This window comes from Nomascus leucogenys, chromosome 13 (assembly GCF_006542625.1).
Source record: "Nomascus leucogenys isolate Asia chromosome 13, Asia_NLE_v1, whole genome shotgun sequence".
NCBI classification, from domain to species: Eukaryota; Metazoa; Chordata; class Mammalia; order Primates; family Hylobatidae; genus Nomascus; species Nomascus leucogenys.
Genome location: NC_044393.1, coordinates 37,690,541 through 37,717,757, shown reverse-complemented (window position 1 = coordinate 37,717,757; position 27,217 = coordinate 37,690,541). Strand labels below are relative to the sequence as shown.

General features: G+C 43.3%; 2 protein-coding genes across 6 annotated transcripts in view; one reads left to right on the top strand and one right to left on the bottom strand.

Annotated features, from left to right (window-relative positions):
- SLC23A2 (solute carrier family 23 member 2) overlaps nucleotides 1–27,217 on the top strand; it is a 152,032-nt gene that overhangs the window by 32,682 nt on the left and 92,133 nt on the right. Inside the window, exon 1 of one of the 5 annotated variants that reach the window (XM_030825372.1) lies at nucleotides 20,023–20,444. The exons of the other annotated variants lie outside the window; for them this stretch is intronic. The gene's annotated coding sequence lies outside the window, so the exon portion shown is untranslated. Of the gene's footprint in view, nucleotides 1–20,022; nucleotides 20,445–27,217 lie in introns of those variants that run through there. 5 annotated transcript variants of the gene reach the window in all.
- On the bottom strand, nucleotides 26,093–27,063 carry LOC100590825 (40S ribosomal protein S11-like). The gene has a single exon (XM_003277988.4). It carries the CDS (start codon nucleotides 26,679–26,681, stop codon nucleotides 26,163–26,165), a length of 519 nt encoding a protein of 172 aa, XP_003278036.2. The 5' UTR covers nucleotides 26,682–27,063; the 3' UTR covers nucleotides 26,093–26,162.

Below are 27,217 nucleotides of genomic sequence, written 5' to 3'. Positions count from 1 at the left end.
ATTCAGTATGGTGGATGTAAAATATTATGTCAGTGTTGTTTTAAAAAAGTTTTATGTGCAGTAAAATTTACTTTCTGTCTACACTTATAAGAGCTTTTACAAATACTTGGAGGGTATCACTCCTTTTAAAAAATTTTTAAGACTTCTAATAAAGGCTGGGCATAGTGGCTCATGCCTGTAATCCCAGCACTTTGGGATAAGGCAGGTGGATCACCTGAGGTCCGGAGTTCAAGACCAGCCTGTACAACATGGAGAAACCCTGTCTCTATTAAAAGTACAAAAAATTAGCCAGGCGTGGTGGTGCATACCTGTAATCCCAGCTACTCGGGAGGCTGAGGTAGGAGAATCGCTTGAACCTGGGAGGCGGGAGGTTGCAGTGAGCCGAGATTGCGCCATTGTACTCCAGCCTGGGTAACAAGAGGGAAACTCTGTCTCAAAACAAAACAATGACAACAACAAAAAAACCAAAAAACACTTCTAATAAAGAAGTCTCTACTTACTACTAAAAACAAAACAAGGCCGGGCGCAGTGGCTCACACCTGTAATCCCAGTACTTTGGGAGGCCAAGGTGGGCGGGCGGATCATGAGGTCAGGAGTTCGAGACCAGCCTGCCCAACATGGCTGGTGAAACCCCGTCTCTACTAAAAATACAAAAATTAGCCAGGCATGGTGGCGCACGCCTGTATTGCTAGCTACTCTGGAGGCTGAGGCAGGAGAATTGCATGAACTCGGGAGGCTGAGGTTGCAGTGAGCCGAGATCATGCCACCACACTCCAGCCTGGGTGACAGAGACAGACTTTGTCTCAAAAAAAAAAAAAAAAAAAAAAGAAAAATACACATCCTGACCTTTTTAATGATTTACCTTGTCAAGCCTGTTTTCTTATTTCTGAAGGAAGAGGACACCTGGCTCTTTTCTTAGAGGTCACCTTTAATACCAGGTCTTTCTTTGAAATCACTCCCTTAGTTCATCCATTTTTCTCATTGGCACTTTCACCATTGCAGTTGCCAAGGTCCTTTTCCTTGGATTAACACAGTAGCTTCTTGATCCCCATTTTGAGATTATCCTGTGGTGTACGACTGCTATCCTCGCCTGCCCAGAAACTCATGTTGCATGAAGCCGTTCTGTGTTGAGTTTGCCTTTCAAGGCTACTTTGACTCCACAAAGAGTTTTCTTCCTTTGCTTCCCTGCCCTCTGACCTCTAGGTGCTGGGGTTACGCGGTTGTGTTCAGCTCCCAAAAGACACATCATATGCCACCTACCTCTGGACCTCCGTAGTGGCATCTCTCTTGGGATTCCCACCATCTTTCAAGGCTAACCCTAATCTCACTTCCTAAAAGTCATTTCTGACAACTTCCAGCCTGGAGTTCCATTGTCCCTGAGCTCTCCTGCTCAGCTCTGTGGTTGTATGTGTTTTCTCCGATTTGCTAGGTGTCTGGGCTGTACAGTCAGATGGGAAAGAGCCTCAGAATAATGTATCTCCATCTCCTTGCTCCAGCCCACCAAGGGCAGTCAGAGATCTAGTTGGATGGTTGGTGTCATTCCATTTGCAGTACAGATCCTAAAATATCACGCTCTTACTAAACTGAGAAAAGAGGAGGCTTGCTCGTACCTTTCATTTTTGTCGTTAATAACATACAGGTGACCGTTTAGTGCCTGGCTTTCATAGCTGAGAACACCCACTCTGCTTGGTGCCTGACGCCTGCAGACTGGGTGCCTGGTTCTGGTTGAAGGGTATTTTAGCATTTGCTAGAACCACCACAGATGCTGTGGAACTCAGATATAAACTGGATCAAACACTTGGAGCAGTAAAGAGAATTTTCTATTTTATTGGTGCCTGATTTCCAAGAGGCCTTGTATCGGGAAATCCTGGTGTTTTTGGTTTATAGACTTTGTGCTGTTGACGTCAATGTCTCATTTTCTCATTACCAAACATGTATAAAAATGTTGTATTGCTTATGGTTTGATCAGTAGCAACAAGAGAATTAAATATTTACTGGAGAAATTAGGTGGTTTCACAAACCTATGTAAACACTGATGGTGATTACAGAGCTTACATAAGAAGGTAAGGAGGGAAGATAGAACAGTTGTGTAACAGTTTGAAAGAGATTCCAAGCAAATTAGAACAAGTCTGGCCTTTTCAACTGGTTATTTTGAAAAATCAACATGTTAGTGTTGGATTAAGACCAGCTGTTTATAAATTGTCTAAGTTGTTTGCTGATTTTTCTGTATGGTGTTACAAAAAAAACTCATCAATAAAGTTGTCCCATGACTTCTAATGATAATCCTTTTTAAATACACATATGATTTTGTTTTAGGTTTGCCATAAACTGGAACTTGCAGATCAATAGCAATAAAGCCTTTCTGGATTTGAGTAGTGTTTACCTTTGGATGGGCCCTGTGTTTTATTTAGATTTCTTGTACTGGTTCTGGGCTTCCCTCAAAGAGCCCCTGCCTCCAGCCCTTCTGACCTTTCATCTTGTGCTTCTCATTAGCACAAGATTTCTGCTTCTGGATTTCTGCTTTGGTCTCTTATATCTGCTTCCTTCCCTCCTCTCAGTTCTGTGTGTGGAAAATTAGGTTATGGCACCTGCTCCCCATCATTTAATCTACCCAGCTGACTGTGTAGGATATTAATGATAGATAGGGTGGGCTTTGATGTTTGGATAAAGATGGCCATGCCTGTGTGTGTGTGTGTGTGTGTGTGTGTGTGTGTGTGTGTGTAAAATCAAACTATCAAAAGTTTACACATTTGTAGGCTGTGATCTTATCACAATTACCCTGGTTGTGTCCACTGAAATAGCATTTTCTCTTTCCCTGGTATCCACATTTTTTAGACTAGCAGTACCTAATACCATTATAATGGAAGTCACATATGTAATTTTGAGGTAGCTACATTAAAGGAAAACAAGAACAATTAATTTTAGTAATATATTTTATAAGCTGATATATTAAAACTAGTATTTCAACGCAATCAATATAAAGTTATTAATGAGATATTTACACTCTTTTTTATTTTCATAGCAACTCTTTGAAGTCTATTGTATATGTTACATTCATAGCACATACCTGTTGGACCAACACGTTTAAGGTGCTCAGTAGCCACCTGGGGCTGGTGGCTCCCACATTGGATAGCACAGCTTAAACCCCACATAGCTTTATTTACCACTGAGCAGTATGTTTTCAACTTCCAAGCTCTTGGATTTTTCAGTATTTCATAATGTAAGCCCCTTCTATTTCAGGGACTATGTAGTAATACATACTCACATTGAATGATGATATTAAAGCTTCCCCTTCCTCACCTTTTTCCTTTCAAATTTAGATTTTCTGTTGCCTGGAAAATGCATATGAACCAGTTCAACAAGTAAATTGATCTTCCCTGCCGCCCCCTACCCCAGTCTATGTGTATATTTTTCTTTTTTACCCAAGAATCACAAATATGTTCTATAGCTTATAATTTTTTTTTTAAATTTTTTTTGGGGACAGGGTATCCCTCTGTTATCCAAGCTGGAGTGTGGTGGTATGATTATAGCTCACTGCAGGCTTGACCTCCTGATCTTCCTTTTTTTTTTTTTTTGAGATGGAGTCTCACTCAGTCACTCAGGGTGGAGTGCAATGGCACAATCTTGGGTCACTGCCTCCCGGGTTCAAGCAGTTCTCCTGCCCCAGCCTCCTGAGTAGCTGGAATTACAGGCACATGCCACCATGCCTAGCTAATTTTTGTATTCTCAGTAGAGATGGTGTTTCTCCATGTTGGCCACGCTGGTCTCCAACTCCTGACCTCAAGTGATCTGCCTGCCTTGGCCTCCCAAAATGCTGGGATTACAGGCGTGAGCCACTGCGCCTGGCCGAGGGTGATGCTTCCTCTTCAGCTTCCCTGGTAGCTGGGACTACAAGCATGCACCACCACACCTGGCTAATTTTTTGTAGAGACGGGGTTTTGTTATGTTACCCAGGCTGGTCTTGAACTTCTGGGCTCAAGTGATACGCCTGCGTTGGCCTCCCAAAGTACTGGGATTACAAATGTGAGCCACTGGGCCCAGCCAGTTTATAATTTTGACAAGTTAAAGTTTGGTTGCAATGAATGAGTCTCATTTCTTTTTCAAATAAAGAAGATCTAGGAAATGTGAAGAAGTATAGTAACTAATATTAGATAAAAATAGCCCTTGGAAGAGTTGAGATCCAAGAATAAAAAGGATTTAAGGAAAATTAGGAATCCCTGGACGCAGTAGGTTTACCGAATATGAATACCACTTACCTTTTGACCACACCTTTGGTTTTCTAAGTTACTCAGGTGCCATCAGCAAGCCCTTAGGAATGGGAAATTTAGGCTCCTAGTTACCAGGAAACTCTAGCCCTCCCAGCGCTCTCTCCGGGAGCACACTGACTATGTCAATAGGGTGTTTTTTCTCAGCACTGGTGTTGACTGCCAGAATTCCTCTTCTAGTTTGTCTTACCTGTATATTTATTTCAGTGTTGTCCTTAGATAATGGCTCAAGCTTTTAAGAATTATGAAAGTGACATATGTACACTGTAGAAAAATAAGGGAAAAAAAACCACATGTAATCCCATCATCTGGAGATAATCATTTACTATTTTGGTATTTTCCTCCATTTTCCTTTCTTTTTTTTCTTTTCCCTTCTCTTCCTTCCTTTTTTTGTTTTCTTCTTCTTCTTCTTTTTTTTTTTTTTTTTGAGACAGAGTCTCACTCTCATCACCCAGGCTGGGATGCAGTGGTGCGATCTCGGCTCACTGCAACTCTACCTCCTGGGTGCAGGGGATCCTCCTGCCTCAGCCTCCTGAGTAGCTGGGACTGCAGGAGTGTGCTACCACACCTGGCTAATTTTTTGGTGTCCTTCATTTTCTGCATGTGTGCACACACTGAAATGGGATTATCAGATTTGTTTTGTAAGCCTGCCTTTTTCTCAGCTTAATAATGCACTCCTTACGTTGCCATGTCAGTCACCCGTGTTTTAATCTCTGCAATATGCTCATATAAGAATGTGCCCACAGTTGTACCAACCAGTCCTGTATTTTAGGCATTAATATTTTCCCCTCCGGTTTTGGATTACTCTTAAGCATTATTTTAATGAACACTCACAAAATGAAAAATTTAAGTCTGTTTTAATTATTTTGCTAGGATAAATTCCTTAAGAGTAAAATTGTTAGGTCAGAGGCTATGTGTATTTTTAGAGCCTTTGATTGGTGATGTTAAATTACCATCTAAAAATGTTATGGCTGGGTGCAGTGGCTCACGCCTATAATCCCAGCACTTTGGGAGGCTGATGTGGGCAGATTGCTTGAGCCCAGGAGTTCCAAGACCAGCCAGGGCAACATGGAAAGACCCCATCTCTACAAAAAATAGAAAAATTAGTATGTGCCTGCAATCCCAGCTACTTGAGAGGCTGAGGTGGGAGGATCACCTGAGCCCAGGGAGGTCAAGGCTGCAGTCAGTCATGATTGTGCCACTGCACTCCAGCTTGGGTGACAGAGTGAGACCCTATCTCAAAAAAAAAAAAAAAAAAAAAAGTTAATGGCAATTATTACTCCCACTAGCAGTATATCCAAAGTGCTTGCATGCTAATGGGATGTTAAAAATTATTTAGTAAATTTACAATTTGTTGTGTAAATTATAAGTGGTACATTTTATTTTATTTCTGCCTTTTTGATTTTTTGCTTTTTTTGAGACAGAGTCTCACTGTGTCACCCAGGCTGGAGTGCAGTGGCACGATCTCGGCTCACTGCAACCTCCGCCTTCTGGGTTCAAGTGATTCTGGTGCCTCAGCCTCAGGAGTAGCTGGGACTACAGGTGTGTGCCATCACGCCTGGCTAATTTTTGTATTTTTAGTAGAGACGGCATTTCACCATGTTGGCCAGGCTGGTCTTGAACTCCTGGCCTCAAGTGATCCACTCACCTTGGCCTCCCAAACTGCTGGAATTGTAGGCGTGAGCCACTGCACCTGGCCAGATTTTTTACATTTTTTTTTTTTTTAATAAGAAAGCTTACATATGGTCATATTCCTATTGGCAACACAGAGAATCATATTAAAGGAGTTATGGCAGCCTTAGGGATTCTTATAGCCATGCAGACTACTTTTTTTTTTTTTTGGAGACAGAGTCTCACACTGTTGCCCAGGCTGGAGTGCAATGGCATAATCTTAGCTCACTGCAACCTCCGCCTCCCGCATTCAGGCGATTCTCCTGCCTCAGCCTCCCGAGTAGCTGGGATTACAGGCGCCCACCACCATGCCTGGCTTATTTTTTGTATTTTTTTTTTTTAGTAGAGATGGGGTTTCACTATGTTGGCCAGGCTGGTCTTGAACTCCTGACCCTGTGATCCGCCCACCTCAGCCTCCCAAAGTGCTGGGATTATAGGCCTGAGCCACCGTGCCTGGCCTGTGCAGACTACTTCTAAGTGCGTGTGGCTGTGACTAAGGGGTCCTGAAGCCAGCATGCCAGAGCACCTGCTTTCCTGACCTGGTGGCTTGCTGGATACATTTTTAGGTATATACCTTCACTTATTTTCTGCTGATCACAATTTAGGAACTGGATAGACCCAGAAAACGTGGATCCCTGGCTGGCTTCATGAACTTGAGAAAAGCATAACTTTGATAACAAAGGACATTTGGCATGAACTGTGCTCCTTGCTTTGGGAGAATAGCAAAGAGTGCAGTGAGTGGTTTGGATTTTGAGGGATGTGGAAAGGATTTGCTGAGGAATTGATATTTACATTCTCCAGGTATAGCAGTATTTCCAGGTAGAAGGAATAGCAGGCTGTGTCCTCCAGCCTTAATTCAACTATTGTTGTTAGTTTTGAAGCCTTTTTCCTCTTTGCCATCATCTGGCAACTTTTTTCGAGACAGAATCTTGCTCTGTTGCCCAGGCTGGAGTGCAGTGGCATTATCTTGGCTCACTTGCAACCTCTGCCTCCCTGGTTCTAAGCGATTCTCTTGCCTCAGCCCCCTGAGTAGCTGGGATTTCAGGTGCGTGCCACCACACCTGGCTAATTTTGTATTTTTAGTAGAGATGGGGTTTCACCGTGTTGGCCAGGCTGATCTCGAACTCCGGACCTCAGGTGATCCACTCTCCTCGGCCTCCCAAAGTGCTGGGATTACAGCTGTGAACCACTGCACCAGGCCGTCTAGCAACGTCTTGACCTTTCTTTATGCCCCTTGAATGTTGGCTCCTGGCCTGCCACATTTCTTTCCACTGTGTCTTCTAGCATCATCTGTCATTGGCTCATCCGGCCACGGGACCTCACTGTCCCTTTACCTTTTGCAGGGAGTTTTACTTCCAGTTTATATCAGCTCTCCAAGGCCCAGTCGTCTCCCAGACAGCACTTTGGGATCCTGAGCTGGGAGTGTGTCTACACACCCTGTCCTCCCTAGCTCTCATTCCTCCCCTTCATCGGTTCTGGTGCTCCAGCTCTGTGGTGCTCTCTGGCCTCCTCTTGCCTCCCCAGTCCTTTTTACCTGCTACGGACGCCACAGGAAATCATGTGGCTGCCATCTTACTAACATCATGGTCTCCTCCCTCTCTGAGCTGCCTCCAGAACTTGTCAAGCTCCCTCAGTGCCCTGGTCCTACTATTCTGTTTTTTTGTGGGGGCGCTGGTTGAACTCTGCTGGAGAGAAACCAGATAACAAAGTGACTTTCTCTATTTCACATTATGAGTTCTGGGCTCAGCTGGACTTTGATTTTTTTTTTTTTTTTTTTTGAGACGGAGTCTCGCTCTTTCACCCAGGCTGGAGTGCAGTGGCGTGATCTCGGCTCACTGCAAGCTCCGCCTCCCGGGTTCACGCCACTCTCCTGCCTCAGCCTTTCCGAGTAGCTGGGACTATAGGCGCCCGCCACCACGCCCGGCTAATTTTTTGTATTTTTAGTAGAGACGGGGTTTCACCGTGTTCTCGATCTCCTGACCTCGTGATCCGCCCGCCTCGGCCTCCCAAAGTGCTGGGATTACAAGCGTGAGCCACCGCGCCCGGCCGATTTTTTTTTTTTTTAATAATATCATTTTTCTCATCGTTTTTCTTCTTCCATAGCCACTTCCGTCCAATCCCATACCCAGCCTTTTTACTCTCGGCCATGACCTCTGCTTCTTAGTTCATTAAGAAAACAAGTGATCAGATAAGCACTCCCCCAACTTCCTGCCCTCCTCTCACCTCATGCTGCCTTGCGTAAGGGCAACTGTCTGCGTACATCTCTACCCACAGAGGCTATGAGGCAATCGCTGCAGATGGTTTGTGTGGAACTGTCCGAACAAATTCTAAAAGTTTTCCTATCAGGGTTACACGAGAACTGCTTTTCGCTCCCTGTGGCATGGTGAGAGATTCTCTGGCTGAGGGGGATATGTTTGTGTTTTCATAAAAGACAGTATTTTAGAAGTGATGTGATACTTGGAGGGGGTTAAATCATCCCCAAAATTAAATCCCCTCCCAAGATGATAGAACTCATTAATGGCACAGTCATGGCTGGAATCTCAATCACGTCTTCAGTGGCCTGTCCTTATCTGAAATAAAAATACTTTAGATCAAGGGTGTCCAATCTTTTGGCTTCCCTGGGCCACACATAAAATACTCTATCGCTAATGATAGCTGATTAGCTTTAAAAAATCGCAAAAAATCTCAAATGTTTCCAGAAAGTTACAAATTTGTGTTGGGTTGCATTCACAGCTGTCCTGGGCCGAGAGCTGGACAAGCTTGCTTTAGATAGGTCCCACTCTGGGGGACTGGAGATAAAGAGGGCGTAAAATTTATTTGTAATTAAAAAAATAGGCCAGGCATGGTGGCTCACGCCTGTAATCCCAGCACTTTGAGAGGCCAAGGCGGGCGGATCATGAGGTCAGGAGATCGAGACCATCCTGGCTAACAAGGTGAAACCCCGTCTCTACTAAAAATAAGAAAAATTAGCCGAGCGTGGTGACTCGTGCCTGTAGGGAGAATTGCTTGAATCTGGGATGTGGAGGTTGCAGTGAGCCGAGATCGTGCCACTGCACCCAGCCTGGGCAACAGAGGGAGACTCTGTCTCAAAAAAAAAAAAAAAAAAAAAAAGGATGTATAATCAGAATGTGCATGAGGACAGGCCAGGCAGGGAGAATAAGCCTCCTTCCTATCTGGTCCTGGTCCCAGTTTCCATCTCTGGAGGCAGCCACTTTACCAGTTTTTGTGTGTTCAGACTGTGTATCCTTTTAAAGATAGTCTTTGGTTAAATGATTGCTTTTAATTGTGACATTTCAAATATAAAGAAAACAAAAGAATGAAAACTTACCTGCTAGATGCCCAGACCTAATAAATCTAAACATGTTGTCGTTTTTTGCTTCAGGTATTTTGTTTTTGCTTTTTAAGGAAATTGAAACATTTCAGATACCTGGTTTGTCCTCTCCGCTAGCCTCATCTCCTTCTTTCTCTTCTTCCCAGAGGTACCTTTACAGTCCATGTCTTTACTTTTGTGTTACATGCTTATATATTCACAAACCAACATATAATAATGATTGCGTGATTTAAAACCTTAAATAGTAGATCTCGTGTGTGTGCATGTGCGTGTGCGCTACAACCTACTTAATCACTCTGGAAAATGTTCCCAAATGTTGGTCCAAGTAGCTAGAGTTCGTTTATTTTAACTACACTATTTTATTTCATTGATTAAACATAGCATAACTTACTTAGATATTCTCCTCTTGACGTAGCATAATGAACATAATGACTGTCCTCACCTGGGTGGGTTTCTCTAGGGTGGAGTGTGCTAACTGGCCTTGCTGGATCATAATGCTTACACAATTTCAACCAACTAAATATTACCAGTGGTTCTCCCAAGTATTTGAACCAATTTTCTTCTCTGGCAACAAGATAGAGGAATTCCTGTTTATTCACAGTCTTGCCAATACTTTATATTACTAAACTCTTATTCTAGCCTTATCTGATGAATGTGAAATGATAATTGTGTTTTAATAGAGATAGGCTATGTGGTTTGTGGATATTCACTAGTTGATGTTTACTAGTTAAAGGTGAATGTTGTTTCCAGGTTTTGGCTATTATAAATAAAGCCACTAGAGGTCAGGTATGATAGCTCACAGTTGTAATCCCAGCACTTTGGGAGTCTGAGGTGGGAGAATCGCTTGAGCTCGGGAGTTTGAGACCAGCCTGGGCAACATAGCGAGACCTCACCTCTACAAAAACAATGGCAATAAAAAATAAATTAGCTGAGTATGGCAGTACACATCTGTAGTTCTCTCTACTTAGGAGGCTGAGGTGGGAGGATTGCTTGAGCTCAGGAGTTTGATGCTGCAATGAGCTATGAGCCTGCCACTGTAATCCTGCCTACGTGACAGAGTGAGACCCTGTGTCTAAAAATAAAAATAGCTGATATGGTGACTCACGCCTGTAATCCCAGTGATCTGGAGGCCAAGGCTGGGAGGTTCGCTTGAGCCCAGGCAAGAGCCTGGGCAACGTGACGAAATCTCGTTTCTACAAAAATTAGCCAGGTGTGGTAGCGCACACCTATAGTCCCATCTACTTGGGAGGCTGAGGTGGGGGGATCACTTGAGCCCAGGAGGTTGAGGCTGCAGTGAGCCGTGATTGTACTACGGCACTCCAGCCTGGGTAGCAGAGTGAGACCTTGTCTCAAAATAAATAAATAAAAATAAAAAATAAAGCCATTATTAACATTTATGTACATGTTCTTGTCTGAACATAAGGTTTCATTCAGCCATAGATGCCCAGGAGTAGTATTGCTGGGTCTTATGAAAACATATGTTTAACTTGATAAGAAATGATCAAATGGTTTTCCAAAGCAGTTGTATCATTTTGCATACCCACCCAAGAGTATGAGCGTTCCAGTAACTTGTCAGCACTTGGTATTGTCTTTTTTTGTTCTAGCCATTTTAATAGGTATGTCATACACCTTTTTTTTTTTTTTTTTTTTTTTTTTTGAGACGGAGTTTTGCTCTTGTTGTCCAGGCTGGAGTGCAATGGTGCAATCTTGGCTCACTGCAACCTCTGCCTCCTGGGTTCAAGTGATTCTCCTGCCTCAGCCTCCTGAGTAGCTGGGATTACAGGCATGTGCTACCATGCCTGGCTAATTTTTTTTTTTTTTTTTTTGTATTTTTAGTAGAGACGGGGTTTCTCCATGTTGGTCAGGCTGGTCTTGAACTCCTGACCTCAGGTGATCTGCCCACCTCGGCCTCCCAAAGTGCTGGGATTACAGGCATGAGCCACCACACCTGGCCCTTTCATACAGCTTTTTAATCCAAAGAATGAAATTTAAAAATCAGATTATATTTTAAAGTTATTTAAAGTAATTGATTTTTGCCCTTCTTGTTCTTGGATGATCTTTTTTCTTTCTGTTTAATTCAAAATCAGAGCATTGTGTTAGGGTAACCAAATAGTAAAGAGATGGTATAAGTACAGCGTAACATTTGCAGCTACTCAGCCAGGCGCAGTGGTTCACACCTATAATCCCAGCAGTTTGGGAGGTCGAGGCAGGTGGATTGCTTGAGCTCAGGAGTTTGAGACCAGCCTTGGCATCATGGTGAAACCTCGTCTCTACCAAAAATACAAAAATTAGCCAGTCTCATAACCTGGTCTCAAAAAAAAAAAGGTAAATAAACATTTGCAGCTACTGCTAGAAAATTAGATAAGTGTATTTTCTTGCTAAGAAATACATGGAATTTTTCATTTACTAGTTGGACTATTTTATTTCTGGAAAATGTATATTAAAACTTTATAGTGAAGAATGTTAAACCTCCATTTTAATGATGCCATCCACCTACTGGTGTGATTTCTCCCCTTCCCCTCTAGGCTTTAAATAAGATTTAATTTGCGGATACTCATTCCACTACTAAAAAGAGAAGTGCAGAAACTATAAGAGTAGGGCAGCAATCTTATTTTACAGAGGCATTTTCGGCTCACTGGTTAGTGACTTTCCTGCACACATACAGCACCATGCATGATCTCCAGTGAGGGGCACAGATGCCAGTGCAGTGATGCTTTACCACTAACCCTTCTACTGCAGCCTGCTAACTAGGACACACTGTAATGTGAGTCTTGAGCTGCAAGGGTGCAGACAGTCTTCACAGTGGATTTGCTTTGAGAGCTGGATGAAGTGTTTTTACTTCATTGCTGGAATTGTGGTATGTGCTTGTCAGCACACATTCTGAATCATGCCTTGAGATTATGGTTGAGTGGCCAGGCTTTAAGTGTCTGCCAAAGAAGCCAATTTAGTAAGTTTTCTTTTCTTTTTTTTTTTTTTGAGATGGAGTCTCGCTGTGTTGCCCAGGCTGGAGTGCAGTGGCGTGATCTCAGCTCACTGCAAGCTCTGCCTCCCGGGTTCACGCCATTCTCCTGCCTCAGCCTCCCGAGTAGCTGGAACTACAGGCGCCCACCACCTTGCCAGCTAATTTTCTGTATTTTTAGCAGAGATGGGGTTTCACTGTGGTCTCGATCTCCTGACCTCATGATCTGCCCACCTTGGCCTCCCAAAGTGCTGGGATTACAGGCGTGAGCCACCGTGCCCGGCCAATAAGTTTTCGATAGTCAATGTGAACCGTGAATTTATTCATTTCACCCAGATGCTTAGCTTTTACCATGAACCTGCTATTTGGTTCCTGTGAAGAAAAATAACTTCAACCCTCTATTCCCCCACCATACCCCCAGGTTAAGAATATGTACTGATCTTGTATTTCCTTTGAAAAATTTGGAAACTAGGGTTGTTCCAAATGTGGTATCTTACTGGTGCTCTTTTGCAGATTTTCTATTTTTTTTTAAATGTCAGTATTCTTTATTCTTAGAATGGACATATTATACAATTTTTTTTCTCGAATGCCAGGTTTCTTTTTTTTTTTTTTTGAGATGGAGTCTCACTCTGTTACTCAGGCTGGAGTGCAATGGCCTGATATTGGCTCACTGCAACCTCTGCCTCCCGGGTTCAAGTGATTCTCCTGCCTCAGCCTCCCGAGTAGCTGAGATTACAGGCACGTGCCACCATGCCCAGCTAATTTTTGTATTTTTTAGTAGAGACGGGGTTTCACCTTGCTGGAGGCTGGTCTTGAACTCCTGACCTCAAGTGATCCATCCGCCATGGTCTCCCAAAGTGCTGGGATTACAGGTGTGAGCCACCACGCCCGGCCTGAATGCCAGGTTTCTTTATTCTTTTTTTTTTTTTTTGAGACAGAGTCTTGCTCTGTCACCCAGACTGGAGTGCAGTGGCGCGATCTCGGCTCACTGCAACCTCTACCTCCTGGGTTCAAGTGATTATCGTGCCTCAGCCTCCCAAGTAGCTGAGATTACAGGTATACGTCACCACGCTTGGCTAATGTTTGTATTTTTAGTAGGTGGTTTCACTGTGTTGCCCATGCTGGTCTCGCACTTCTGGCTTCAAGTGATCTGCCCACCTCAGCCTCCCCAAGTACTGGAATTACAGGCATGAGCCACTGTGCCCAGCCTGAATGTCAGGTTTCTTTATTCTGTTTCTTTCTTTTTTTTTTTTTGGAGACAGAGTCTTGCTCTGTTGCCCAGGCTGGAGAAAAAAAACAAAAAAAGAGGGAAGGGAGAAGGGGAGGGCATGCTTACTTTTCACCCATATCCATTGGCTAAGGCTGGCTGCATCTAGCTGCAAGGGAGGCTGGGAAATGTTTCCTTAATTAATTTAGTTGGTTGTGTGCCCAACTTAAAACCAAGGATTTTATTAGTTGAATTACTAATCAAGTGGCAAAGAAGGGCCCACAGAGGTACCTGGTTGCCTCTGACACCTCTTAATGAAATATAAAAGTTGCTACAGGAATAACAGTCAGTAATTGGAAACAAATTGAATATGAAATGAAAATGTGTTTTCATTTTGTCTACTTTTCTGTATGTTTGAAATTTTCCAAAAGAGGTTTTTAAAAATTTTACATTTAGATTTCTTCTACCAAATGCCGATTAGATTTCATAACACTAGAGGGTGCTGTTAATGCATTTGCTTTTAGCATTTCTAGCATCTGTCCCCTTGTCTTATTACAGAGTCAAAGTAGGTTTTGTCTAGCTGATAATCTTGAATCTCTTATGTTGTTTTATTCAGTTTTACAACAGCAGGGGCGCAGAAATGTCAATATCTAACATTTATCTGGAAAGACAGAAATGATGATTCCAAATGTGGAATTAAAAGAAAAACACATTTTAGATTTTATTTATAAAAGGAAAACAAATCAGAGATTATGTTAATCAGATTAGATATTTTCAAATGCAAAATTATTTCTGAGGAATTAAAAGTTTTTTTTTCTTGTATTTGTCCATGTTTAGCATTTTAGTTGTTTTGCCCTATTTTCTGCCCTGAGTTTACTAACCATACCTACATACTAAGAATTGAGCTGTTGCTAATTTTTCCTCCTAATATAAGGAGAGGGGCATAACTAAAATTTTAAGAATGCAGATAAACACAAAAAGAAACACCCGTAACTCCTATATTATAGAGATTACCACCATAAACTGCTTGGTGCATAGCCATTTTTTTTTAAAGCACAATCGCACATGTATATATACAGTACTTTTTTTAAAAAAAAAACTATTTTTGAGACAGAGTCTCACATTGTTACCCAGGCTGGAGTACAGCGGCACCGTCTCCGTTCATTACAGCCTTGACCTCCATGCTCAAGCGATCCTCCCACCTCAACCCTTCAAGTAGCTGGGACTAAATAAAGGCACATGTACCTGGCTAATTTTTTTGTATTTTTTGTAGAGACAGGGCTTCACTATGTTTCCCAGGCTGGTCTCGAGCCACTTAGCTCAAGTGTTACTCCTACCTTGGCCTCCCAAAGTGCTAGGATTACAGGCATGAGCCATCACACCCAACCTATACAGTACTTTAAAGAGAGGGGAATCACGAGTTAGTGCTCATGTATGGGAATTTTTTGTATATTCATTTTATAACTTACTATCTTTCTGAAGTATCTTATTCTAGGGTGTGTGTGTGTGTGTGTGTGTGTGTGTGTTTACTCATTTTCTGGGTAGACAGATGCATTACCTATAAATAATTCTTTTGCTTTCCTTTTTCCATTATTTGAACTTTCAAATTTTTTTTTCTTCTTTTTAGAGATAGGGTCTTATTCTGTTGCCCAGGCTGGATTGCAGAGATGTAGTCATTGTTCACTGCAGCCTCAAACTCCTGGAGTCAAGCCAGTCCTCCTACCTCAGCCTTCCCAGTAGCCAGGACCACAGGCATGCACCATGTCCAGCTAATTAAAAAAAAAAATTTTTTTTTTAAATAGAGTGTAGGTCTTGTTAACGTTGCCCTGGCTGGTCTTGAGCTGGCCTGAAGTGATCCTTCTGGCCTCCCAAAACAATGAGATTACAGACCTGAGCCACCGTGCCCAAACAAAATCTTTTTCTTATTGTCCTGATTAGAACTTCCAGAACAGTCTTCTATAATGTCACCCACCAGACTCCTGTTTCTGTCTTTAAAGGGCACCCCTCAGGTTGTTGTTCAGGTTATGTATCTCATTGCCTTTGATGAGGTCAGGGTTCTTTTCGAGGGCTTTTTTCTTCTATGTCTAATGTGCTAAGAGTTTTATTCAAAAATTGACACTGAGTTTTATGCCTTTTTGGTTTCTTTCTTTCTTTCTTTCTTCCTTTTTTGAGATGGAGTCTTGCTCTGTCGCCCAGGCTGGAGTGCAATGGCACAATCTCGGCTCAACTGCAGCCTCCACCTCCTGGGTTCAAGCAGTTCTCCGGCCTCAGCTTCCTGAGTAGCTGGGACAACAGGTGCCCACCACCATGCCTGGCTAATTGTTTGTATTTTTAGTAGAGACGGGGTTTCACCATGTTGGCCAGGCTGGTCTCAAACTCCCGACCTCAGGTGATCCACCTGCCTCAGCCTCCCAAAGTGCTGGGATTACAGGCATGAGCCACTGCACCCAGCTGAAATGTTCTTTTTTTTGTGGGGTTTGAAATTTTCCTTGTGGCATGATAGATGGTGACTTTTCATAAACGCTCTTTAGCCATTGAAAATGAAGCTATTTTCTATGGGGTGCAAAGTTTGATATCTATTATATTAGCCTTATTCATTTTATTGGTCAGATTCTGTGATCAATACAAAATAAAATTAATATGGACATGGGGCCTATGCTTGTATATCCTCCCTACCCCATATTCTTGGAGAGAGAGATGTTTATAAAGTGTTGGTCATTTCTTCTCTATTTCTAGCCATTATGGGCTTTATTTCAGTGAGAGAATGTTGAGAATGTAAAGACTGACATCATATTCTTCTTGTGAATTTTATCCTTTAGCAATGTAAAATGACCTCCTTTTTCCTGCTTAATACTTTTTGGCATGAATTCCACTGTGTCTGACATTTAAAAAATAATAAGGCAGCATTAGTGTTACTTTTTTTCACTTTAAGGTCTGTCTTGGGGGTTGGCATTTATTTTATTTTTATTTATTATTTTTTTGAGACAGAGTCTCTGTCTGTCGCCCAGGCTGGAGTGCAGTGGCACAATCTCTGCTGACTACAACCTCCGCCTCCTGCATTTAAGTGATTCTCCTGTCTCAGCCTCCCGAGTAGCTAAGACTACAGGTGTGCCCAACCCAGCTAATTTTTGTATTTTTAGTAGAGATGAGGTTTCATCATGTTGGCCAGGCTGGTCTCGAACTCCTGACCCCAAGTAATCTGCCCACCTCAGCCTCCCAAAGTGCTAGGATTACAGGCGTGAGCCACTACGTTCGGCTGGCATTTATTTTTTGATGCAATCTGAGTGTTTTTAATTACAGGGGTTTAACTCATTTACAGGTCTAGCTGTGTTTTAGTCTGTGTTCTGTTTCAAATTCTAATAGTGGTTTTAAGTGAAAAACATAAAAAAAAAAAACTCGTTTCTCTAATTGTCATAGTTAAGGCCTGTGATTCTTTCTGTTTGGGAGAAGGGCTTTAGCATCTTCTTACTCTCTGTTTTCAGTCTTTATTAATGTAATCTTTTCTGTCTGCTTTATTTAATTACATTTCTTTTTTATTTAATTTAATTTTATTATTTTTGAGATGGAGTCTTGCTCTGTTGCCAGGCTGGAGTGCAGTGGTGCTATCTCAGCTCACTGCAACCTCCACCTTCCGGGTTCAAGTGATTCTGCTGCCTCAGCCTCCCTAGTAGCTGGGACTACAGGCGCACGTCACCACGCCCAGCTAATTTTTGTATTTTTAGTAGAGACGGGGTTTCACCACGTTGGCCAGGGTGGTCTCGATTTCTTGACCTTGTGATCTGCCCACCTCGGCCTCTCAAAGTGCTGGGATTACAGGCATGAGCCACCGTGCCCGGCCTTTTTTTTTTGAGTCTCGTTCTGTCACCCAGGTTGGAGTGCAGTGGTGCAGTTTCAGCTCCCTGCAACCTTTGCCTCCCGGGTTCAAGCGATGCTCCTGCCTCAGCCTCCTGAGTAGCTGGGATTACAGGTACGCGCCACCACGACTGGCTAATTTTTGTATTTTTAGTAGAGATGGGGTTTCACCATGTTGATCAGGCTGGTCTCGAACTCCTGACCTCGTGATCCACCTGCCTGGGCCTCCCAAAGTGCTGGGATCACAGGCCTGAGCCACTGCGCCTGGCCTATTTAATTACATTTCTTATATAGCATATGTTTAGAGAGCAATTTGGCTTATGTATTAAGTTTTATAACCAGATTTACACTCATTATTCAGCTTTGTCCCTACCTTGATGGTTTTAGTGTCCATGCTTAGCAGTCTTGTGTACTAGTTAGTGGCCTCTGTGAATTTCACTTCTATATTCCAACCTGGTTGGAATATAGCTTCAGGCTTTCTTTCCCTCCTTTTCTTTTGAGCTCATGCACATCTAAAACTGTCTTGTTTGGCTTTCACACATGAAGGGCACCTTATCTGGGTATAAAATTCCTTGTTAAGACCTTTCCCTCAGTTTGTGTTTGTGTTATTGTCTTCTGACATTTAATACTGCTGTGGACAACCCAGGTGCTAAGCTTAATTCAGCTAACATTTAAGGAAACCAAACATTTTCTCCTTCTCCCTGGATGTGTCTACGATTCTTTCATCCTGTGGTTAAATTATTTTGCTAGGATGTGTACAAGTATATGATTTTGCATGAACCTAGAATGCCGTTGTAGTCCCTTTACTCAGATTTTTCTTAATCTCAGAATAGTTTTTTAGTCTACATCTTTTATATTAGGTTATTTAAGTCTGCTCCATTTGTTCTTTTTTTTTTTGAGTCAGAGTCTTGCTCTGTCGCCCAGGCTGGAGTGCGGTGGTGCAATCTTTGCTCACTGCAACCTCTGCCTCCCAGGTTCAAGTGATTCTCCTGCCCTCAGCCTCACAAGTAGCTGGGATTACAGGCACGTGCCATCACACCCAGCTAATTTTTGTATGTTTAGTAGAGATGGGATTTCACTGTGTTGGCCAGGCTGGTCTCAAACTCCTGACCTTAGGTGATCACCCGCCTCAGCCTCCCAAAGTGCTAGGATTACAGGTGTGAGCCACCACACCCGACCTCATTTGTTCTTTTTAAAAAAGTTTTATTGAGGTATATTACACACCATGATAGTCATCATCTTAAAATATACAATTCAGTGGTTTTTAGTATACTGTTATTCACAAAGCTGTATAGCCATCACCACAATACAATTTTAGCACTTTTTTTCATCCTGCAAAGAATCCTAAAACCCATGAATAGTCACTCCCGTTCCCACCCCAGCCCCAGGCAACCATTGAAGAACTTTCTGTCTCTGGATTTGCCTACTCTGGACGTTTTGTGTAAATGGAATCGTACAGCGTAGCTGGCTTCATTGCCCCTTTTGTTTGTAAGTCTGCTTGAGAGGCACTGATGAGTCACAGCTTGGCCTTGCGCTTTGCTTTTTCCTGCCCAGCTCTGTCTCGGAATAGCCTTATCCTTTCTGTACTTTTCCTTGTCTCTCAGAGTTTCTCAGGTCTGTCACCCACCTCCGTTTCAGTCTTTTGTGATGCCATTTCTCTCTCTTGCTTCCGAGTTAATGCTGGCTCTTCATTTCCCTACAGTTCTTCCCCACCTCAGCTTCTTGTTTTTGATCCATTTTCTCCATGTAATTGTCAATCTTGTTTCCTTTTATAAAAAAATACCAACTTAAAAAATGTTTTTCCTCCTTTATTCCGGCTGTGGGTTTTTTTTTTTGTTTTTGTTTTAAATTTTGTTTTGGCTCCTGCAACAAATCTCCTCTGATGTTAGAGTCTTCACAGCATGTCCTGAATACAGTTCTCGGCTCCCCTAGATGTGTTGACCGATGGGTTGGGTGTGTCATGTGCGGACCTGTGTTCTGGGCACTTGTGGTGGTGGGTCTCCTGCCCTGAGCAGTTGAAGCACCTGGCTCCCAACCTTCTCCCCAGTTTCTACTAAGGCGTCACTTCTGGTCAGGTGGTGTCATCCTCTTACCCCACTGCTGAGCTCCTCAAAGTTTCTGTGAATGAGAATACTTACAGCTGCTTTTCTCCAGGAATTGTCCTGGTTTTTTTTCTGTCTTTATCTCAGGGACTCCCATCTTCTAAGATGTCCTTTGCTGATGGTCGATGCCTCTTCTGCCTGGCTGTTTGTCATCTGAGCCTCGAGTTCCCTTTCTGGATTTGGGAAGGGCAGTCTGGTGTTAGGGAGATGGAGGCAGGTATTTGCATATTCCACAGGGCAGAGGGTGCCCACTGCCCAGGTTCCTGGCAGGCCCTGGCTTGGAGTCAGGACTGGGAAGGGCAAAGTCTGGCCACAGTTGTGACTTCTTTCCTAGTCCTGATGTTAGATTGTCAGTGTGCATTCACCACTTTTGTGTCTTCATGGGTACTTCCACTGTTCAGTAGGAATCAGTGGGGACCTGCATGCTGGATGCCATGTTGAACTGGACCCCAGCAGTCAGCTCTCCAATGTGACAGTTATTTGTTGGCTTTGCCTACCTTTTAATGATGAACTCCTACCTGAGATCTGAAATTTTTTGAGCTTTGAAAACAATTGTCTTTGGGCCCTGATTGGGGAAATGGAAACTTACCAGGGAGTAAAATTAATCCCCCTTTTCACTGAGCTGGAAGCAGCATGGGTGGACTTATTCATCTGGACTGAAGGATTTACAAAGATAGGTTTTAATTTTCCTTCTTAGTGCAGGTTTGAGACGTATTCTCAGCAGCTGCTTGGTTTCTACAATAGACTATCCAGCCTGCCATGGAGAAACCTGCTACAGATTGATGTTAAGGAGACCATAATAGAGGCATGCAGTAACCGTTTGTAACCGGGTGGTGGCTGTTGTGTAACACAAATAGCATTTCTAATGAGGTGGTGCGGTTATACAATTTTGGCCAGCCTGTGTGGGTTATAAAAGCTGAAATTCCTTCAGCACCTGAGAACGTCTCATGCTGAGTACCAGGACAGTCGCAGGGTTGCACAGACACCGGCATAGAAGTGGTGGGTGAGGCACTGATTAGAGGACATTTCTGTGGAAGGGTGGTGTTTCACTTTGAAGGTAAGGCCATTTGGCGGTTCTGCTTTGGGGAATGAGTTGTGAGGATACACAGATTGATTAATATCTGTTTGTGCATTTGGGTCTGCGTGTATCTGTTTCCATGTGAGTATCTGAGTGTTTGTATCTCTGGTGATGTTTCTGATTTTCTACATATATGTCTGTTTCTGTGTGTGTGTGTGTGCCTGGGTGTGTGTGACTAACTGTGCCTGTGTAGGTGGGTGAGAAGTTCTCAATTTTGCACAGCTGCATTACTAGAAAATCTCCAAAGGGTTTCTTAGTGCTGTCAGACATAATTTAAATATCAAAAACTGAACATTAACATTTATGCAATTCTTAGAAGGCAGTGCCCTTACTTAGGTATGTGAGAGAGAATAACAATAAAAACTTCATCTGCAGGGGGTAAAATTTCTGTGTTTTTCAGGTGCGTATTTACTTTCCAGAGTAAATAAAGTAAAAACGATATAAGTAAATTATTTATTTTCAGGGTCCAATCCAGTGCCAGGATTGCCAAAGCTCTGCTGTGTGTTCTTTTACGTTTTCCTTTTTTTTTTTTTTGAGATGGAGTCTCTCTCTGTCACCCAGGCTGGAGTGCAGTGGTGCGATCTCGGCTCACTGCAATCTCCGCCTCTCAGGTTCAAGCAACTCTCCCACCTCAGACTCCCAAATAGCTGGGATTACAGGTGCACGCCACCATGCCTGGCTAATTTTTTTTGTATTTTTAGTAGAGATGGGGTTTTGCCATGTTGAGCAGGCTGGTCTCGAACTCTTGACCTCAGGTAATCCATCCACCTTGGCCTCCCAAAGTGCAGGGATTACATGTGTGAGCCACTGTGCCCAGGCTATGTTTTCCTTCTATGTAGAGTTTCAGGAGTTTGATGAAAAGTAAGTAAACAACCAAAAAGAAATATAAGTGAAACAAACTTCATGGAGAGCTAGAGTGTCTTATAGCTGAGTGCAGATATATTTTTAATTCTTTTAAGGTCTTTAGGTTATTAAAAAATGTCAGGTTCAGACACCAGAAAAAAGCAAGACATCTGTAGCATACAATTCTAAGTGATTGCAGTCTCTGTATTTAATGAATATATTTTTTAATGAATTGCTTAGGAAGAACACACTCCTTTGCAGGAAAAAGAATGTATAACATACAGGCATGGAATGTTTAAAGCCTCCCATTTATTGAAGATCAGGGAAAAGCTTCGCAATAATTTTGATCACCATGTATGTGGTGTTAACCTGGGGAAGAATTAGTGTCCCAGCCCCAGATAATTGCAGTGCAGTTTAGGCAAACCCACTTTTCAGCCCTTAGGTAATCTGTTAGAGCAGGTGAATCCATCAGAGCTCCCTTTTTCTTATCTTGGGAGAGTCTGCAGGGAAGAGGAACTCTTGGTATACTGGATGAGGGGGGCTCAGGGGGTGTGGTGTGGTGGGGAGAAACAGTACTGCAAAAGAGACTTGCAAATGGAATGTCTTCCAGATGAGACCAGGAAAGCGGGTGGTGTTGAGAGGACTGAATAGATGGGCCAAAGTCCAGCAAAACCAAGCAGGCATAATTGGGTAGTTAGGAAATAGAGGCAAAGTGGAGCTGGATCTTTCTCTGCAGGTGAAAGAAGGAAATTTGGCTTTGGCACTTGGAGAATGACATGGTCTGAAGAGCAGATCAGAGAGCGGGCTGGTGAGTCCGTTGAGTTATTTGAGATGCTTCTCCCAGCACCCGAGCCTGCCTTCTCCCAGCAGGGACAGCTCTGGCAACAGTAGCTGGAGGTGACCAAGTGTCCTACTGAGGCTTCGTCTTCAGGGGCTGTGCTGGAAAGAGGATGGAGCAGGGATCCCAGACACAGTGGGACTGAATCAGCAGGGCAGAGCCATCTGCTGGAAGTTATCCAAGCCCCCAAGATTTTTGTATTGGGTGAGCCAGGGGGAGCATCAAATGACAAAAGGCATCTGGAGACCTGGAAGAGAAGAAAGCATTCTTTCTATTCCCTGAAAGTAACTCACAAATTTTCCTCAGCTTCCTTCAGAATGACTTTTAGATATGACCTTCTTAGGCCTATTCTGGTCTTTTGGCCTTTTCTTCAGAGTCTTGTTCTCTTAGCTTGGAAGGTAACACGAGCAATGTTTGTCTTCTCAGAGTGATTGATTGTTGGAACTGCAACATTGGCCCTGAGCTTTTGTGCAGAGATAAATCAACCTCTCTGTGCTCCAGTTTCTCATCTGTGAAATGGAGAGAATAACAACCCCTCCCAGAATTTTTGTAAGGGCTAAGTGAAACCATGTTTGTGCCTGGGACTTGATAGTTCATTATGCACATGTTTTTATCTTGTTGTTAAAATTCCATATAAAATTAGCTTTTCAGTGGCTCCTGTGATGACTGATGATTAATACATTTTAAATAGTGTTTAAATAAAAAGCACCATGCGTGCAAAAAGTGATGTGTTAAATCACGTAGTAGAAATAAATGCAGTAAAACTCATCTTTGTTTTGCTTAAGTTTGCTAAAATGTACATTCAGATTTTAATTTTGTCATGCAGGCTGCACTTTTTGCTATACTGCCCCTCCCTTTCCCCTTTCATGTCCTAGCCACAAGATTTCCCTGAACGAGTCAGGGATTCCCCAAGTATTTGAATGCCTTTTATGCATTGGACACTGTGTCCCTGCTGCCATCTCATTCTGGTGGGGAGCGGACAGGAAGCTGGGAACCATGGAAACACAGAAGATGGACAGCTGACCCAGGAGTGCTCCCTGGAGGAGGAGGCCTCTTGAGCCCAGACCTGGGAACTCTAGAGTTCAGTGTGGGCAGTGTGGGCAGCACCTGGCACCGAGGAGAAATGGCCAGGATGACGAGACTTAAGATGGTCTTGTTATAATTTTATTTAAATAAAGTTTTGGAAAGAAAACTTCTGCTGGAAGATACCAGGCACAGTAGTCGCTGTAGCATCTGTTTGCTATAGCATTAGGTTAGAAAGAGAAAGATTGCAGATGACTTTGTATCTTAAACCCCCAAACAAACAAAGCATACACCACTCTGACATTTTACTTTCTCAGACTCCATCACTTTTCTGAACAAGCAGTCAAATGAGTTATTGTCTTGTCACCTAGATACCATGACCATCACCTCTCATGGCTCATGCATAATTCGATGTCAGCAAAATGACGGGTCTTAGGCTGGATTCAGGAGCTTTTTGAGGATTTAGTGTTGCATTTGGGACTAGAGCTTGTCTTTACCAGCGCTTCTGGGACCAAGTCTTTGGGCCGGACTGAAGGGATCTTCTGTAGGCAGAGCCCGTTCTTCGACATCTTGTTTCATTCTGTCAGCGTGCATTTTATTTTATGTGCCATAAACTATTTGCTGTCAGTTAGGAGTGATCCTCCCCACCCAACTCACCCCATGGATGTTTCAGGAAAATTTCCCATGTTTATCCAGTGACGTTGCATCCTCTCTGGCCCACTGGTGAGGACCTGAGAACCCATTTTTAGATTATTTCTAACTAGTACAGTGTTTGCCCAGGCACCCTTTTTTTCTACCGTCAGAGCAGGGTTGCTGCTGTCAGGACCCCTCTTGGGGCCCTGGGAGTGGCCTCTAAGGGATCATTACTCCTGGGGCTTGCTACAGATGGAAACTGGTTTCTGAGATGGAACTCGGCAATGGTACCTAGGTTCCCTCTCAGAAATCCAGGTTTTATCTAGCTTCCTTTAAAACATTTCCAACTCTTAAAAGAATTAAGTCCACAAACTGAGACAGTGACAGAAGGCTGAGATGGCACATTAGGGTGCAAAGGAGATTCCTTCCATTGCAGTCATTGGAGGTAGTTTGGTTTAGGGCTCTGGTAGATTATTGTAATTAATTATGAGGCCACCCTGGTGCTGCGATTCTGGGTACCCTCTCCATCATTGCGGCAGGGGAGTATGATGATATTTTGTCATCAATGCCGTCATCTTGTACCGCTTTCTCACTTTGGCACAATATTTCTATGGGCATGTTAGTTTAAGGTCAGTAAATAATCTGATTTAAGTCGGGCACTTGGAACATGCCTTTCATGTCAGTGTGCAGAGCTTTTACATCAGTGACTTCCAGAATCTTTTCCCCTGACCCACAGCATGAAGCATTTTACCTTGACACTCTCGGTTACCCCTGTCTTTTGAGATATGCTCTGAAGTTTTTTGTTCTGTGAAATGCCATTGTTTTAAAAATTCTGGTCAAGATCCACTAATTTAATTTCATGACCCACTAATAGATACTGACTTGCGGTTTCAAAAATGAGCGCTGGCTTGGCATGGTGGCTCATGTCTGTGATCCCAGCACTTTGAGAGGCTGAGGCGGGTGGATTGCTTGAGCTCAGGAGTTCGAGACCAGCCTGGGCAACAAGTAGACCCTGTCTCTACAAAAAATAGAAACATTAGCTAGGCATAGTGGCGCATGCCTGTGGTCACAGCTACTCAGGAGGCTGAGGTGGGAGGTTGCAGTGAGCTGCGATTGCTTGACTGCACTCCAACCTGGGTGCCAGAGCCAGACTCTGTCTCAAAAAAAAAAAAGAGAGAGAGAGATCAAGAGTTCCTGCAGTGTTTTGGAGAAGACTGCAGGATGATTGTTTTTTTTTTTTTTTAAATTCAGTCACACGCTGTGAGCATAGTTGTCATCACAAGATCAAATAATCACCACTGCTTACAAGTTCATTCGTTGCGCTTAGAGCTTTAAATGGAATAATTATAGCTAGGATCAGCATCAGAATTGCAAACTCCCTGAAGTCGGACTCTGTGTATTAGGTAACTAGTTAAGTCATTTCATTCAAAGGAAGTTGATCATATGCAAGTTGAAGATTTTTTTTTTTTTTTTTTGAGAATTCAGAGCGTTTCATTCAAAACCAGCCCTCACCACACCTACAAGTTGAGGGTATATGTTCCAACAATCTTTTCTGACTTGAATTAAAAGCATTTAGGTCAAATGTTAGCATTTAACAGAACTTAATGGAGCAGCCACAGTTTGATTATAATCCGCTTATGGGATTTAAGCAAAGAGCCATGGATTGGCTTTTGAAATGTGCTTCATCATTGAACCTAGCCGGCCCTGAAAGCTCTTGTGTCTTGGTGAGAACCAAAGTAGCACTTGGCAGGTTGAGGTTTTGAGTGTCCTTATCCCAGAGGGCACTCCTTCTTAGTCATATTCTTCCCCTGTCTGGATTGGTTTAAAGAAGTGGAGACAATAGCTTTCTTCCAGCCAAGATTGCCTATCCCAAGGTCTGGGTGATCTGAGAACCTCTAGCATGAGGATATTTGTGCATTTGTTAAAAATACAGGTTCCTGGCTGGGCGCGGTGGCTCACGCCTGTAATCCCAGCACTTTGGGAGGCTGAGGCAGATAGATCACGAGGTCAGGAGTTCAAGACCAGCCTGGCCAAGATGGTGAAACCCTGTCTCTACTAAAAATACAAAAATTAGCTGGGTGTGGTGGTGCGCGCCTGTAATCCCAGCTGCTTGGGAGGCTAAGGCAGAGAGTTGTTTGAACCTGGGAGGTGGAGGTTGCAGTGAGCTGAGATTGCACCACTGCACTCCAGCCTGGGCAATGGAGCAAGACTCCATCTCAACAAACAGACAAAAATATAGGTTCCCAAGCTCCCAAAATAGGTCTACAGGATTCGAATATGAGGAGGGGACTTTTTTTTTTTTTTTTTGGGAATGAGAAAATAACTTTATTTCATTGTGGGGAGCAGGCCGATGTCCAGCCTCAGAACTTCTGCAACTGCTTCTTGGTGCCGGCAGCCTTGGTGACCCTGAGCACGTTCAAGCACACTGTCTTGCTCAGAGGCTGGCACTCGCCCACTGTGACGATGTCACTGATCTGGACGTCCCTGAAGCAGGGGGACAGGTGTACAGACATGTTCTTGTGGCGCTTCTCGAAGTGGTTGTACTTGCGGATGTAGTGCAGATAGTCTCGGCGGATGACAGTGATCCTCTGCATCTTCATCTTGGTCGCCACGCCAGAGAGGATCTGCCCTCGAATGGACACATTACCAGTGAAGGGGCATTTCTTGTCAATGTAGGTGCCCTCGATAGCCTCCTTGGGTGTCTTGAAGCCCAGACCAATGTTCTTGTAGTACCGTGGGAGCTTCTCCTTGCCAGTTTCTCCCAGCAGGACCCTCTTCTTGTTTTGAAACATGGTCGGCTGCTTTTGGTAGGCACGCTCCGTCTGAATGTCCGCCATCTTCCCGGCCGCCTGAAAAAAGGAAAGGACAGGAGGGGACATTTTTAAAATTGGCGGGATTACAGGGTTTTTGAATTCTTTTAGTCTTCTAAAGTCAATTTTATTGCGATAGTGTTTACATAGAGTAAGTGGATATACATCCAAATGGAGCCACTAGAATCACAGTCAAAACAGCAGATTTCTGTCACTCCAAAGGGTCCATCCTTTCCCTGGGGAGCCCCTTCCTCCATTCCTGCCCTGGGTAACCACTTTCCGCTTCCTGTAGAATGGTTTTGTCTTTTGAGAATCAGACTGCATGTCTTGTGTCTGGCTGCTTTAACGAAATGTCTGTGCAACTCCCCCGTGCTGTCAGGCACGTCAGCAGACGCTCTGTGGTTTGTTGCTGACTAGTATGCCTTTTGGTGGACCCACCATGATGTGCTTAGCCGTCCACCTCTTGAGGGCTCTTTGGATGTTTCCAGTTTGGGCCTGGTATAAATAAAACAGTGTCGAATTTTTGTCTTACATGTATTTGTGTGAAAGAAATCTGTCTTTTTTTTTTTTTTTTTTTCTTGAGACAGAGTCTGACTCTGTTGCCT

Coding starts and splice junctions, on each gene's coding strand:
- LOC100590825 (XM_003277988.4), bottom strand. CDS start 26,681: ATGTCCCCTCCTGTCCTTTCCTTTTTTCAGGCGGCCGGGAAGATGGCG.